General features: G+C 36.4%; 1 protein-coding gene across 1 annotated transcript in view; it reads left to right on the top strand.

The window, feature by feature from the left end:
* Positions 1–681: 681 nt before the first annotated feature.
* Positions 682–17,831, top strand: part of LOC130428235 (serine/Arginine-related protein 53-like) — a gene marked incomplete at its 5' end in the record, with an annotated part of 77,099 nt that continues 59,949 nt past the window's right edge. Inside the window, one exon of the mRNA XM_056756086.1 lies at positions 682–828. Within this exon, the coding sequence (XP_056612064.1) occupies positions 682–828 (147 nt within the window). The remainder of the gene's footprint in view (positions 829–17,831) is intronic.

Here is a 17,831-nt window from a genome sequence, read left to right as displayed (position 1 = left end):
TCACAGCAACAGAGCAACTATTTTCAGTCCATATAATCAATATATCCTTTATTTTTACCTCCTCGTCTCAGCGGCTATCGTGGCCAGCGTTGCTTAGCGACGTCAGACGCCAGGAGAGCGCAAAGTCCAGGCGCTTTGGAAGAAAGCAGTGAAGCTCGCGTTTTCTGCGCGGTTTTAAACGCGAAATGTGAATCGACCCTTACTAACCCTCATGTCATCCAAGACGTCCATGACTTTATTTCTTCAGTCGAAAAGAAATTAAAGGGGTCATATGACGCGGCTAAAACAAATATATGTTTTATTCGCTGTTAACTATTATATTAACAAAAACCTTAATTCTGGCCACATTTTGTCGTGTTGCTGTTTATGTTAATAAACTCTGCTTCGAGTCGTAATAATGCCCTTAGCTGTTATACCATATGCATAGCAAGGGTTTCATAAAATAAAGTAAATAAAATTATATTTAGGTAATGTAATGCGGTCGGCCGTTATATAACGGGGTGTTGTATAACAGCTTAGAACTCAGAATCAGGACCAGGACTGACCGTTTTATAAACTCGTTGAAATTATTAAACATCGTTGCTTAATCCCTGAGAACGTAATGATTTGAGTTGTGCCTTTTTGTGTCTTTTTAATTGTTATAATAATTTTATGTGACATGTATTTTTTTGTGTTTTAAAGGTCTCACTCCTGTCACCGGAGGTCTCGGAGTCACAGCAGAAACAGGGACCACAGCCAGCGCAAAACTAGAGAAAAGGACAGGACACGAGACAAAAATAGGGACAAAGGCAGAGAAGCCGAAAAAGTCAAAGAAAAGGAGAAACATAGGTAATTTTGTGTGTGTGTGTGTGTGTGTGTTGTCATTTGAATTTCTGTTTACCAGACTGTGACAATCTATCACTCCATCTGGCTCATGTTTGAATATGAAGTTTATGTTGTTTATGAGAGTTTGACTAAGTCATGCGGTCAGCTCCATCAATCCAACCTTAAAATTGTGTGTCCACACCATCCAGTTTAAGAGTGTAATGTATTTTTTCTTTCTTACTGTTGAAGCATCTTTATCTGTTGTCTTGATGCGATTTGGCCTCTCTTCCTTGATTCCTGCGCAGGTGTAATATGTGTGAGCAAGAGCTAACTGCATTTTCATGCTCTCTCTATCCTCCTCCTGGCCCCTCCAGAGGCACTGTCTTAACTCCGCCCTCATGTGACACAGTCTAATCTGATTGGGGGAGTGGTTTGTCCCATGACATGCAAGTGCTAAGAGAAGTCTGAACAGACAAAAAGTGTGTGTGTGTGTGTGTCTCTCGTTTTATATTCCAACACGCAAATATTCAACCTGTTTAGTCAGTGTTATTGAGTTATCTTGTCTGAGATATCCTTAAAATTGTTACGATAATCAAGTTTTTTTTGTAACCCCCTGCATTTGCGTGTATGTGTCGGTATACTTTGCCTAGGGCACATCATTGTTCCCAGAAATTATTTTGGTGTAGGAAATGGTAGGCTATCACATTTAACAGCGTTGAGGGCTCAATGTTATTAGAGCGAATAGATTCACCACTATCATAATAAAGTGGGGGTAACAGATATGTTGTCAATGTTCACATTCAGTTAAAGATCTCTGCTGTATCAGGGATGTACGTTAACTTTTTTTGCACATAGCACTGGTGCTACAGAGGTTTATTTTTTATTTTTTTTAAAAGGTTTAAAGTTTTGTAGCATAGCCCAAACTGTTGTAGCATAAGTCCAAAACCTCTGTTGTCATCAGTAAAAAAAATATGCATGTGCAGTTTTAATGTCACATGCAGACATATCATTTTTAGTTTCCCAAATTAGTTTAATAATTCCGTGTCTTTCGTTTTTTACTATACAATAGCGGTTTATTCGTCCACATAAAATACTGTAGTATACTGTACAGTGTTCGGTTACTCTGAAAAAGTAATCAATTACTAGTTATAAATTACAAATTCAATAGTGTTACTAGTTTACTGTACCAGGCCAATACCGATAACATTAAAAATGAACATTTATCTTTGATATGTCAATAATTTATCGTGCATCCCTATATAGTACACTTCAGTATTTTCCGATTGAGTTTTCAAGTTAACAAGACTTTTAATTTGACAGGTCGTCAGGAACACGCTTGAGGTTTAGTGTTTGTTTGACGATAGCTTTATTCAAACAGTAAAATGCTTGTGAAATAAACTCTCAGAGCAACTCTGGAGGTGAAGTTCATCTGTTTATATCATCAGACAGTGCAGAGGCAGACACCACTAGTGTGCATGTAGCACGTTAAACTGTGCAGCTCTTTCACTCAGACCAGACAGATGACGTATTCAAATAACAGGATTCTGTCTCCACAAGTTCGCATCTAGGTGTATGGACTCAATGCAGCCGGAAAACTCGATAGACAAAGTAGTATAGAGGTGCGCCATTGATTAATGTCACAGACAAACAAACACGATTACAATCACACTTCACACAAACACGCAGCTCTGTTTAATGAACCTGCCAAACTGTATCGCACGCGTGCTACACTGGCTAATTTACTCTTAGCACATACTGATTTGGTTAGTAGCATGTGTGACATATGTTACACTTTACAGCCATGTGTATATAAGGCAGGCACCGAGGAAATGGATCTACAAGCTCCCAGTAAATTAGTGTTTGTAAAAAACAAATTGATAAAACTTTGACCTATCACAAACGCTTTTTGAAGTTATCTTATCCAACTCAAAATACATATATGTAGTTGTGTTACGGTGAGATGTAGTGATTTATTTAATTTGTTTTTTGACTAATTCATTATTAGTAGTATTATTATTCATTTGACTCAAGGTCAAATTGTGAGAAGAGATATGATCGGAACGTACGTCTGTCGCCCAGTGCACGAAAAATCCCATAGATTTAACAATGCAACATTTGAAAGGTCATAGCTACGAGTGAGGACTGCATAGAAACATGGGTTACCACAATTAAAGAGGCTGGCTGTGAATAGCTACATGCTAATAACATATTAACAAATACATACTTTCAGAATGATAAACATGATGTGAAAAATCTATCTTCAAGTGCAGAAAGAAGATCCAGCCGTCGAGTTGAAACTTGATTTGCGTCTTCGAAGGTTGCAAAGTTTCCAACGTGCATTTAGCAGATTATGCAGCTGTTCTTGAATCTGCAGGTCTTGTACGACTGGATTAAAATCATTTAAATCTGTTAAATCCTTGATGTGAACATGCATGTGCTTGTTACTACCTATGTATGTGCATGTCTTTCTTCTCTACACTCTCTTGCTTTTAAAACCTTTAGGGAGCGTGAACAAAACCCTAAAACCAAAACACTCAATATTTTCCTGCTGATTGCTTGGAGATATGTGGTTATTGTTTGGGCTGAATTGAGGCAAAAAACTGATACAGAACATTGGTGGGTAAAGAAAATGACCCTGATTACCAGAGGCAAAACACACACACTATGCTTCAGGACGATTTCTCCTGTGTTCTGATTAAAACATTTGGGACTTCAGGATCCTTGGTTCAACCTCAGGTTATTTGGTGAATCTGCTGGTCTCTAACAAAGGATTAGTGTTGAATCAGTGTAAACCATTTATATTATCAGATTACTGGCACAGAATTGCCACACAGCCCCACAACATGATGGAGCCTCCACCAAATATTACAGCAGGGAGCAGGTTCTTCTTTTGGAACACTGTTTTCGTTTTCCACCATGCAAAGCGCTTCTGGCTGTGACCAAATAACAATCTTACATTTAGATTTAGCAGATGCTAAGGATCCATGTATGTAAGCACATACCCTGTTGTGCCTCATTCCTGTCGAGGTGCTACTATTCATTAAGCGCGAGTCTCTTAATAGATTCCTAGAGGTTGGCCATGAGTGTACATCGATTATACACTCGTTATTGCGATGCATCATGGGATTGAATAAGTGCACTTAATAATTTACACTATGAATTCGGACACCACTAAAAATGGATGTCCCCTCAAATAGCACACTGTATGAGGGTATAGGGGCTATTATAGCCTCTTTATTCATCAGTGATTTTAAAAACTGAAATTTGAGTGGTTCTCGAGATTTCGTATAACCTCAATTAAATAGCAACTACAGTTACAAGACTGGAATAAAATGGCAAACAGCGCCCTAAAGATAATTGACTTTTAATGGAAAAGATTTTCACAGTTAAATCGAATTGAGTTTAGAATAGGAGGAGCATGTTTGTTTGATAACAGCAGTATGTCATCAGTGGCCGAGTGCACCAGATATGCGTAAGTTACAATTTACTGTCGTGTAGTTTTGACGTAAATGAGCACTATTTATAAACTAAATATGTATATCTGAACCAAATAAATTAAATGATGACGCTCTCGACATTCTTCAATACTTTACATGAATGATAATGCTGACATTTACACTTACTTACCTTAAATAAAAACATTGTAATTAAATTACTTAATTAGCCGCTCTTCAATAAGAACCCGTCCTAAACTGTGTGGCTTGTGTTTTTTTTAATTTGTGAAAAAAATATTTTCTTGAAATCACCCGTATTTAGAGGTGGGAAGAACTCTACTCGTATAACATGTCATTTATTATGTTTTATTGTTTTTCTCAGTATTTATTTATTCATCGCTGTTAATATATAATACAGTTGAATAAAATAATGTTATTTATGATTGTAGTAATATATTTAATATAAACTAATATGTACCGTTATTATGTGAGGTAAAATACATTTAAATCAATAACGATTTGAAATTAACGTCAACAGAATTTTTGCTCATGAATTTAAGGCTGTTATTGGATTGTTAAAGGTAAACGTTGTATTATGTGACCACTCATGCTTAAAGTCCCAGTGAAATTAAAAATGACAATGCCTATTTTTTCATGAAATATTGCAGCGTTTATTGTAAATAGTTGATCTATGCGGGTCATTGTCTTTTTAAAATTCATGTGCCCTCATAATCTTCATTTTAATCTTCGTTAAAATCTGAAAATGCACTTCCGTCCTGTAGTGACGTCCTGTAGTATCTATCTCAAATGACATATGTTTGACGGTTGGGTGGAGCATCTGTTAGCCCCTCCCCTTCAACTGTCAGTCTGCTGCCAGTTCATTTCAAAATGCAATGCCTGTTTTTTGACATCCAATCAAATCGCAGAGAAAGATGAAAGCCACTCCCACTATTATTCTGATTCCAAATTTCATTTCACTTTGAAATGCGTAAAAATACAGAAGTAAAAACAATCGCAACTTCCGCTACACAGGGACTTAACTAGCTATACGTTCTGCCTTAACACTAGATGTTGAAAAATAATTGAGTAGAGTAATAGTTACTAAGCCTTTAGTGTAGACTTTTTGTCCTAAAACGACTTAAGGACTGACTGGTGCTTAACTCACTCCCGTACGTAACATTCTTCATTTGCAGTAGGCCTACTCTTACATGTATTCTTCAATTTGTGTTAGGATTCCTCACATTAGTAGAATAATTAGTTACTAGATTAGAGTTTATTTTTATTCCTATAAAGAGATAAACATCACAGTTTAATGACAATGGAGAAAGCGGTGAGGATTATGATAATGCAGTTGAATCATCTCTAGGTATTTTTGAACATATGTCAGTCACTCAGTTTAAACCCCGCTGTGCTGCACTCAGGGGCATACACGCATTAAAAAGCTCTTCCTTGATACCTCCTGTTGGTTTTCTGCTCAGATATTCTCTTTTTCCTTTTTTCCCGGGTGGTTTGTTAAACTGCAGCATGCACCCTGACACACTTGTACACTTTTGAAGCCATTTATGAGTTATTTGCATCCAGGTTGCAAAGTGAGTGTTTGTGTGAGGATTAAAGGGGCAGCGGGCGTAACAGGGGGCTGACACGGCGACGTGTGGTGTTGTTTTCATGAAAGATTTATTACACCTCTAGGATGACAGCAGGATTCTCGACACCCGGCACAACATGTTTTCATGCAAAATTTATTTTTAAGACGAGACGTTGTAAAGCGATCTTGTCCTCTTTCACTAGTGCCAAAGGCTAAACGGGTTAAGAAGGTGTGTGAGTGTCGCTGTGATGAAAAAGGAATTGAATTTATTAAGCGGTGCCTCATTTGTGTCGCGATTTAAGAGATGCTGGTCTTTCCCTTTCTACATGCTTGCAAGTTGTTATGAAAACTATCAAATATTTCTGTGGAAGTGAAATAAGAAAATATTTACTCGGCTTGGCTGTAGAGCGGAACTTTGATTTTAAAAGCAACACGTTACAGTTTCGCTTTATACGTTGTGCGTCTATTACAAGTTACTATTATGGTGCATCATTTTCTCTAAACCTTACAAAAATCTTGAACTTATTCATCATGATAATTAATATAATAATTCATCCCCCCCAAATAGCAATAAAATCTGGGAAAAGCGTTGTGGTTGTCGGGGAAAAGAAAGAAAAGAACAGATGAGAGGACGGTGGAGTCGGAAGTCGAAGCGCGGTGCAGAGATTTGCAGCACGTGTGTATTCAGTTCGTTTGGATTGACATGATGGAATTGCTTTGAACTCAAGTTAACCTTGTGGATATTACGTCCCATATTCATTGGAATTAAATATTCAGCGCAAGGAGAGGTAAAGAAGAACGCACGACACTCCCTGGAAACGGTGGCACGCAAAACGGTTTGAAGATTTTCTTCCCGTCCTTTAGATCGACAATTTCTGGAAATTTCAATATAAGGTGCTGAAAGAATTCTGCACGTTCCCATGCTCTTAAAGTCCCAATGAAATAAAAAATGACAATGCCTATTTTTTTCATGAAATATTGCAGCATTTATTATAAATAGTTGATCTATGTGTGTCTTTCTCTTTTTAAAATTTGTGTGCCCTCATGACCTTCAGTTAAAATCTGAAAATGCACTTCGGTCCAGTAATGACTATACTTCATAACTGACATGTGTAAGTCGGCTTGGGCGAGCATCCGTTAACTCCTCCCCTTCAACTGTCAGTCTTACATTTGGTGGTGGCTAGCCACGGCTAAATGATTGTACGGGAAACACTGTTATCCATGGTGACCACGCTACACACTCTATCTATTAATAACTTTTCAGATATCACCCAGTTATTTTTATCAGATGAATTGTATGTTTGATCTTGTTTAAATAAGTAGGACTTTTGAGAAGGGTATTGAGTTTGAGGATGTTCTTGATGGTCCTTGGATCATCTTCTGTGACACGACCTGATAGGATTTATCTTCCACACCGGAGCGCATCCATACATCTACTTGACATATATGTAGGGCTGGGTGATATATATATAATTATACATGTCTAAATCGATTCAATGTTTTATGCGCAGCTCTTCAATGAACTACGGCTGTTTGATCAGTAGGAAGTACGGCTGGATTTAAAATCACTACGAGACGTTTATAACGTGCATTTGAAAAAGCAACACTCGTCTATTATCATCACTATAAATCAACTTTATTATCATGAAAATACCTGAAAAGGTTTGAAGAACAGTGATAGAATATGACCACAGGCATTTCCTGGAACTAATTGTTCTTCTTCTGTTTCCCATATTCTGAGTTTCTGCGCAAAATGCGCCCTCTGGCATTTAGATGTGGCGGCATTTAACCTTGAGTCATCGATAAACTGAGAGCATTAGAATCACACGATATAACGCCAAGCCCTACATATATGGGACAGTTCTTAGAAGGCAACATATGCTTCCTATCTTTCGTAACAGTCTTTGGATCTCAAGCGTGTCATACCTAATTTTGTAATGGAGCTTTGTTAAATTCAGTGCAAATGTTTTTTTAACGTAGGCTATTGCAGCCAAAAGAATCATTAAAACTCCCTTTTATGTATTTCAAACATAATTTATGGGTTAAGTGTGTAATTTGCGTATGGACACATTGTCTCTGTATGTGTGTGAGAAACAATCTGGCCACTGCTAATCGCAATAGAAACACCGCATGTGAGGGATAGAAAACTGGAACAATCCAATTACAGGCCTCTGTAATCTGGTTAACCATTAGGTGGTAGTTAAATCATGTTTACACACACACGGCTGGAGTTTCTTACGGACTTGGACTTGCTTGTTTCCAGAGCTTTAACCTGAGCGTTGTATCATTACAGTCAGAAGTGTTGTTTCACGGCCCTGTTAAGTTTTATTCGTTTATTGGTGTGTGTGACTTACCTTATCATAACCACGATCACACATGCACTCCCATATCTAGCCCCGGAGCGTGATGACGGAGCTCAGGAAAAATCAAATGAAATCCTGCAATCCAATTAGAATGATCTGCCCATCACGCTGAGCTGTGTAGTCGCCATCCAAAACAAACTCATATCTAATCACCGCCGCCTTGATACGGCCCACTTTACAACTTATTCACAGGAGGGCATGCACACGCAGAGCTGCGCCTGATGGGCTTGAAACATGTCTGCGCTGTTTATGGTCCAAGCAAAGGAAATACTGATCGGAAGCGGATCTTCTTTCTGGATTTAGGAGCGTTATGGAAATGTGCTTGTCAACACGTCACCTCCCCCTTTGGCCGTTCCATCTTTGGCACACGATTGCAAAACAGGTTTTTACGGAGGGAAGGTTAGAATTAAACTGTAGTTTAAACAACTTATATGGATGTCCTTGCAAGATTAACGTGATCATTCACCCTCTTCTTTTACCCAGCCTCATGCCATTGCAAACCTGTGTGACTTTCTTCTGCAAAATACAAAAGACGATATTTTATATTTCATGATGACCAAAGACTTACCCTAAGTATTAATCATGTTTACCTTAAAATATTGCCCAGACATTCTTCTTGTGATGTATGTTTGCTCGCTCCCGCCCGCACCAGCAATTTGTGCCTTCGCTCCCGCCCGCACCCACGAACAATTTAGCTTAAAGAATTTAAAGAATGTTGAAGTATGCTAATGTTCATAATAACACACACAGAACATTTGCGCTCAATTAAAAACTCATCTTATAGTCGATAGATAGTCTATGTTCATGTGAAGGTAAAGCATCACACACGGCAAATAACTTGAAAGGCTACAAACATAACGCCGAGAGCTTACTTTGATAAGGGGTTATGGAGCAGGCATGTCACATCAACCAGAGTCCGTTTTTTAATTCAAAATTCTTTTGGACATATTTCGTTTTATATTTGTACGCAGCAAAGTATACTGCTTTTTACTTTTGGTTTTGACACATGCGCATTACGACATATTGCAATCTCTTTCTGGAGCTACAGGGGTCTGGTTTTCTTCATCTACATTGAATTGATGACCCAGGACATCCCCAATCTGTGCGTACTTTATACGCGAAGTAACAAAATTTCGTTGGTGCATGTATTATTCAGGTGACAAAAGTTGCCGCACTGTACGGTGTCCCTTGCGTTCCCGTTAAAAGGGAACTAAACTCCGGGCTTAATTCTTTACCACTTTTGTCTGTAACAATTGAGAAATTTTTCCAAATGTCGGACTTCACTTACTTTTGTATTGTGCCGTAAAACCCAGATTTGATTCTTCTCTACTTCATTTTCTGTCTCCATCCCTCCATCGGCATGCAGCTTTGACATCAAACAATTCAGTTTTTCTGAAATTAGGTTCTTTTTTCAACACACTATTACTTGCATAAATCGTAACTATGTGAAAACATACATTCAGTCGTATAGTTAGATATTCCTGCATGCCTGTTTTTCTTCCAATCGTGCAAGAATCCATTCCTGGATCAGCCATTGTATAAACTCCTTGCATGCACACAGGCAGTTTTTTAAACTTTACACACAGATTGTTGACATAGACAGATTGTTGATATCACTCACTGTTTAAAATGTTTTTAATTTGTAGCTGTACACATACACATTGCCAAGTTTACCATTCAGACTGAAGTTGATCAATTATGAAGGAGGAAATGTTACGACTTTCACAGCGGTCACCAAACTGTGCAGTGTTGATGTTAACATTTGAAAGGCTTATTCTAAATAAGTCATATCGTACGTTTGTAAGATTCCAATATATATATTATGTTCAGTGTGTTATTGTTCGTTAATAAGAATATCAATATTCTTGGACCAAATAATTTTATTGTATTCAAAAAATGTGTTTAGATAAAAACGAACTGAATTATTATGTAATCTAAAAGAGCAAAATATGTTATATAACATATAATACATAATACATATAATAAAGTATGTTTTAGCATCTTTATAGTTGTCGAAATTTGCAGTAACGTACCTTTGGTATTCTATTAACTAGCTACTTGATGTCTTTACCTGGGATTCTTTTAAACACTATAGATTCTGTGCATGTTTTTTTCTGTATAATTTTCTGTATCAATAGTATCTTCCACACCAACAGACGTGAACCATTGAAAGCATGATGGATTTAGACAATTAAGATGCTTATGCTAAGTTCTTCTCCCTACCAATTTTGTTCCCAATTTGCTGTTGTCCAAATACAGCTTAAGCAAATCAGATGAAATGACTTTCACATTTATTTTGGAATCCTTCACATGCCATGGTCGGCGCTCATGGGCAAACATGCATTTGCTATTTAACAAAATGGCGCATGACGTGAAAGTGATATCTGCGTTGGTCTGAAACTAGCAAAAAAAATACAATTGCGTTGCGCCTGTTGCCGCATTTCACGGGTTTATGATAGGACCTTCAGTCTTAAAGGGACAGTTCACCCAAAAATGAAACTTCTGTCATGATTTACTCACTCTCAAGTTGTTTCAAACCTATTTAAATGTATTTGTTCTGTTAAACATAAAGAAAGATATTTGGAAGAATGTTAGCAACTGCGATTTTGTAGCATCATTGACTAATATAGTAGAACAAAATAGGAATCTTTAATAATAAAAAAAACCTGATCTGAAGTTTTATAAACGGCAGAAAAACCAGACCGGTTTAGTCCCGTGACCGTCCCCTTGCACCGCAACCCATGGACTTTTTAAAACCTTTTACATGAAAAACACTTTTTCATTCAGTGATTTTTGTCAATTGTACTCCTAGTTTGGGATAGTTTGTGTGACGGATTATTATTTTACACTCTTTCATGAGTTACAAAATATAAAATATAAATGCTTATATGGCTCATTGCAATACTGAACTGTTGATTGATTATTTGACTGAGATTGCAGAGAGACGCATATGCTGTATAACTGTGTTCTAAGCATTGATGCCATTCCCTTATTAAATACAATCATCTTGCAACACTCCACAGCGCAACCCAACGTATTTCGTTTTCATACATTCAAGGTATTTACAGAATTGAAAATTGAAATACTATTTTGGAATATTTGTGTATTGATCACTTAGCTAGTCAAGAAAAGGGCCTTTTATACTATAGAATGTTTTTGTATAAACAGGGTATTTCGAGGCAAATTTAAAAAGAGTGACTGCGAGTAATGTAACTAATAAATTGTGCATGTCACTTATACGAACAGAGACTTTTCTCACCCTGGCAAATGCATAGCAGCCCAGAAAACATATTCATCAGAGAAGACAACATAATTAATTGGACATAAACAGAAGTTAGGTTGTGTGGACAGAAGTACAGTCAAAATATTTGAAAGTTGGGTCACGTGACCGTCTTAGTTTTCAACTGAAAGCCTTTTGTACAAAATTCTATGTTGTACAAATGTTTTGTCATCTGAACTGCTGAAACACAGGGTTTCATCGTATGAAGTGTTTTCACTATGCAACCGAATCCTCCTCTCGTAGCTTTTATATATTGTATCTACTTTGATATATGGGTCAAAGATGAAATATGGTTTATGCTTAAAAACAATAAGAGTAATCCTGGGTTCACACCAAAAGTGAACAATCACATTCCACGCTCTTTATTACTCACGGGAAAAGATCTCTATTTTCACTTTAGTGGTGCCATCTGACAAATATTTTCAACCTTCGGGGAAGACTAGATTGAAAGCGTTCTTGGCGATCCCTCCGCCTGATTTTCGTCATTTGCACTGCCTGCCGCGACAACAAAAATCCATTTTTGACTTATTAAAAGATTACTTTCACCCCAAATGCTAATTAGTTGTAATTTTACATTTATTTTATTTGCCCATTTGTCAGTAAGAATTTTTGGTAACACTTAACACTAAGGTGCTGTTATTTAACATTAGTGAATACATTAGATAACATTAGATAACAATGGTCAGCATTTTTCTTTTAAGCATTTATTAATCCTTGTTAATGTTAGTTCATGTCAAAACAGTTATTCAAGTTAATTCATGGTGCATTAACTAATGTGACGGTGACAACGTTTGAATTTTAATAATGTATTAGTAAATGCTGAAATAAACATGAATTAATACGAATAATTGCTATAGTATTGTTCATTGTTAGTTCATTTTAGCTAATGCATTAACTAATTGTAAATAAATAGCTCCTTATTGTAAAGTGTTACTGAATGTATTACTCATTTAAAGCACAATATAAATGTTTGCTCCCTTATTCTTCTTAACAAAGAGTTTGGTTCCAAAATGAGATAATTTTCAAAAGTTATGTATTTTATTATCTTATCATGTTTTTGTTGTTTTATTGTGTTAGTTCGCTTTACTTTTGTGTTACAATGGCTTAAATCAAAACAAAGCAATTGCAGTTTTATTGATATAAATTGGAATTCACAGTAAAAAAGTTATCTCATTTAGGAACCAAACTCTTCATATATTTAATATGTGCACGTCAGAATAAGCATGTTGTTTGAATTTGTACATTAATATTGTGCAACACTGAATGTTTTGAAATGCACCAAGTTTGAACCACAAAGTAGACGTTTTACTTACATTTAATGTGCTTCCTGTGGACATAGAATCACTTTTGTAAGTGTCTTTTGATTGGGACATCTTAACGTCTTTGTCCCATATACATTTAAACATGACTTTATGAATGAAGAAACCTAACAAATTTCATTTGTTTATGGTTAAGCGTGACATGATGTATAAACCCCCCAATGAACAGATGGCACATGGCTGCCCAGTTAGTTCGTCCTGTGGAAGGAGATCGAGGGTCTAACTGTTCCTTCAAGCAGTGGACTGGGAGAGATGTTTCTGAAGACAGGTTTGGATATGAATTAGAATCACACGTCCAGCGCTGATAACCCACAGGCGGCCAAGCTCCCCTCGGCCCAATGTGCGGCTTCTGACAAAGACGGCTTTGTGACCACTTATCCTGTCTGTACAGCGGTGGGCATGTGGGAAGATAATCGTTCTAATCTAGTTAAGGTTAAAGAGGGCCATGACTGAGAGCTGGCCTTACACACACACAGACTCTCTCTGCACACAGATCCCTTTTAGGCCTAGACAAGAAAGGTGTCATATTGATTATTCAAATTGGAAGCTGGCAGCCCTGTCTACCTCCAGCCAGCTACGTCGGACTGACAGGAAAAGAGAGACATAGAGATATAATGAGGGGAAAGACATTGATAGATCAGCAAGTAGACACATGATGTACTTTACATTTACATTATTTTACATTTATTCATTTAGTTGAGGCTTTTATTCAAGCAAATTTTTTCAGTACAAAAAATTTTTTTAAGCATTTTATATCTAATTGAGACAAACACTCGAATAACCACCAGGGAAAAAACATTATATAGACGTTTTCATCTTAACAACATAAACAAACGTTACTGCTCATGCGTACTTTTGTGACCCCAAATGAAATTTCCAGTACACATTCAAAAACAATAGAGCGTCTGTAGGTTATTTCTGATAACAATCAAAAGAAATCGTGAAAAAACTTTACTTGGCTAAACTTGTCTCACCAATATTTTTGATTTGCGATTTGTGATACCAAGAACTATTTTTTCATGAAATATTGCAGCGTTTGATTTGTGTACCCTCATAGTCTTTAGTTATAATCTGAAAATGCACTTCCGCACTGTAATAACTATCCATCTTAAATGAAGTATGTTAGACTGCATGGGCGAAGCGTCCGTTAACTCCTCCCCTTCAACTGTCAGTCTTCTGCCATTTCCAGTTCATAATGCAACGCCTGTGAATGAGGAAAGCCACGCCAAATATTTTTTTTATTCTTAATTCCTTATCATTCGGAACTGCGTCAAAATACGGAAGTACAAACGATCAGAACTTCTGGTTCACGGGGACATTTTGTCTAGTGTGAGTTTTTTTAATTGATGCTGGGTTAAATACGGGTTAGTGACAGAGATGTGTTTATTGTACGGTGCATGTGCTCTTCTGCGGTATAATTTAAACAAAACACTAGTTTGAAATAAACCTACGTGAAAGTGCCAGCTCTCTTTTGCACAGGCCCAGCCAAAAATAAAATGAAGCCTACTGTTCGCCACTGATTGTGGGCCTTTGGCTATTAACCTGACAGAACTGACATGCTTTGTATGTGCATTTGCCTTCCCTTCCTTTCTAAACAGTTTAACAGTCAAATCCAAAAGGCCAACACTGCTGTACACACACCAGAACACAATTTCAATTCACTGCTAGTGCGGGTACGTGATATGGAGATGACAATCAACTTCCTTGTCCTCCATTTCATTGCGCAGACGAGTCTACAGTTCTGCTGCGCTCCTTCTAGCTCTCCTGTCATTTCCCTGTTGGAGAGACAGGAAGAGACATTGACGAGTGGATCAAAAGGTTGAAGGATGTATCATTATCATCTTCTGATTTCATATACCCACCCTCGTATTTAATCAAGCGCCAGACAATGTTTCAGGCCTTCCCTACAAAAAACAACAACAGATACAACCATTCTAAGCTGGTTTTAGCTGGTCAGGCTGAAACACACCAGCTAAAAACTAGCTGGAAACTTCCAGACGTCTAAATCCAGCCAAACATGTTAGGCCGTGTTCAGACTTGTCTTCTTTTTTGACAAGAAAGGTGGAGGGTGTCCTCGAATCCTTAAAATGTCTTAAGTCTTATATTCCATAATGTTAAAAAATGGCCTTAATTAGCATTACAATTTCTTAAATCCGCATTTCCAAGGTCTTAGAAATGCAGTCACACAGAACAAAATAGGCGGAACCAACTAACAAATAACACGTTTGCGGGGGTGCATTATGTGACTGGACTGGACATTACCACAAAAGTTTGAGCTTTAGTCATGGGGAATGCAAATTTGTTGCAATGAAATTTATCATAAATTTCATTCTGCACGGTATTAAAAAGGTCTTAAAAAGGTCTTAAATCTAACTCTCAGACACCTGCAGATACCCTGATATGACTTCTAGTTCTATTTGAATTATAAACAGAGAGTGTCTTTGCAATAACTGATCACATATTTAAAACAACAGTGCTAATTTCTCGCTAGAAATGCAATCAGAAGTTGTTGAAAGTGAAAATTAAACTAACATGTATACAACACTATGGTCCGAGAGGCATTTCGGCCACCATTTTATTATTTCTAGCTTGAGCCTTCTCGACCAATCACGTTCCTCGCTTGTTGTCATGGAAAAGACAGGTCTCTGTCATTGGTAAACTGTGAAAAAGCAGCTTGACGTAGGGCATTTTTTCAGTAAAGTTGAACTTTTTTCAACCTCAAAAGATGCTCTGACCTGCAGGAAAAGACGCTGGCGCTGGCGTTTAAGAAAGTGTTCAGGACGTTTTTTTAAAACACGGATTATTCCGTAGCATTATAATATAGGACACTAGCAGCTTCAATAGAGAAGTCAAGTCTGAACACGGCCTTGGGCTGGTTTTAGCAATTTTCTTCAGTAGGGTTGCTGAACGTATGCTAAATCTTTTTTATTTTTTATTTGTTTGATCACTTTTGTTTGTAAAGTGCTTTGCGCAGAGGTCCATTCTTGCAAAGCAACATCATTAAAAAAGTTCACATCTCTGAACAGTATATAAACTTGCCATAGTATGATACAAATATACGTGCATTATTCTGGTTGATCTGGCAAATGTTCAAAAATAAATGTAATGCATATTATCTATCTTTAATTTATATTTTACACATGATTTATCTTCAGTCTAGCCGTATAGCCTTATTTACAAGTGTTCTTCAATGTTAATAAACCCCCTAAAACCAATGAATCCCTCCTAATTTATGGCCCTGTTTGCAGTGCATTAGGTTCTTAGTTAGCAAATTGATTTACAAGCAGATTAATGTACTTTGTTTAGGTACGTCAGATATTGACAGTTACTGAGATATTAATTACCATGGTTATTGATATTGTGTTAATACCACACATCTGATAAGATTGTAAATAGTCCAGTTTCAGCATCTCAGACAAAGTATTGGAACATATTGCCTTAAATGCCACAGTTGCTCTCACCGCCTCCCTACAATTTTATTTTGAAATACGAAAACAGTAGGGCTGTCAAACGATTAATCGCATCCAAATAAAAGTTTTTGTTTACATAATTTACATTAATTTAGTATTTATGAACACATACACATAGATGCACATATTTATGAAAAATATAACAATTAATAAACTTTTACTTAAAATTAAATTATTGGTAAATATAAATTAATATTTCCTAAATATATAGACAAGTATGTGTATGTTTTGTGTTTATAAATACAAAATTAATATGCACAGTACACAGATATATATATTATGTAAACACAAACCTTTATTCTGGATGCGATTAATCGCGATTAATCGTTTGACAGCCCTAGAAAAAAGTAAATGATGAATTAAATTAGTTTATTAGTTTATATTTATTAGTTTATATTTAATAATAGTATATTATTATTTTTCCAAATTTCATAGATACTGTATTGCAATAATATAAAAAAATGTTTGGAATCATGTGTCGAAAATCTGATATTCTGACAGCCCTAACTTTATTTTTGGTCTTTTGTACACTATAATTTTATGGTCAAGCATTTTGAACATTTTGCCTGTGATGTGTATGCTTGTTTTGTTTGTTATTCCCGTTGGCTAAGATAACGTTGCTACATGTATTTAATAGCTCTTATTAATTTACTAAATATATACATTTTGACCATGCTGACAATCATATACATTAGAGCTGCTCGATTATGACAATACTCATAATCACGATTATTTTGGCCAATATTGCGATCCCGATTATTTAACACGATTATTCATTACCTTTAAGAACAACATAGAAAACTTAAAAAACTTTTTTAAACTGTGAATTCTAATGAAAAAAATATATATAAATGTAAAAATAGCACAGCTGAACCACGTGGAAAGAGCTGCGCTAGATAACATTTATAAATATATATAATCAGCTGGACAATAGCACAAATCAGTATTCATCAATTGTTATGTCATACATGAGAACGAGATGAGAGAGAAAAGGAGAACAAGCTTTGAGGAGAAAACTATGATGGCACGCATCAGTCAGGGCTTCCTTCGCTTGACAGATTGGTCAGACATTTCCAATTTGCTACTATTGACTAGTAAGCAAATGGCTCCCATTGCATCAGACTCTTTTAACACTTTGACTTGTTTGTCCTCTTTTACTTAATTAAGTACAGATAAATAATGACCTCTTTACGGGAAGCCAGGGAGAAGGAAATCTTTTTTCCTGTCTTCCGTGCTGACTCCCTGTCCATTTACTGATTTATTTCTTTATTAGCTTTGTTCATTTGAAGAATGTCTTTCTTTTATTTATTTGAATAATGTAAAAGGGCACTCATTAAAGCATCGTTCACCCAAAACTGATCATTCTGTCATTTACTGTCGAGTTCTAAAAAATTCAAAGTATTGCTACTCATAATGATCATCATCATCTTCATGAAATATAAATAAACTACTGTATGTCTTATGCACAGCATTCTACTACAAACTTTCTTTTTTTCTAGTATTACCATGATGTATTTTGGGCTGTATGTTGTTGTAGGTCCTTTTCATGCATGGGTGGGCTAAATGGAAAAACAAA

The sequence above is a fragment of the Triplophysa dalaica genome, chromosome 9 (assembly GCF_015846415.1).
Source record: "Triplophysa dalaica isolate WHDGS20190420 chromosome 9, ASM1584641v1, whole genome shotgun sequence".
Taxonomy (NCBI): domain Eukaryota; kingdom Metazoa; phylum Chordata; class Actinopteri; order Cypriniformes; family Nemacheilidae; genus Triplophysa; species Triplophysa dalaica.
This window is presented reverse-complemented; position numbering and strand designations above follow the sequence as displayed.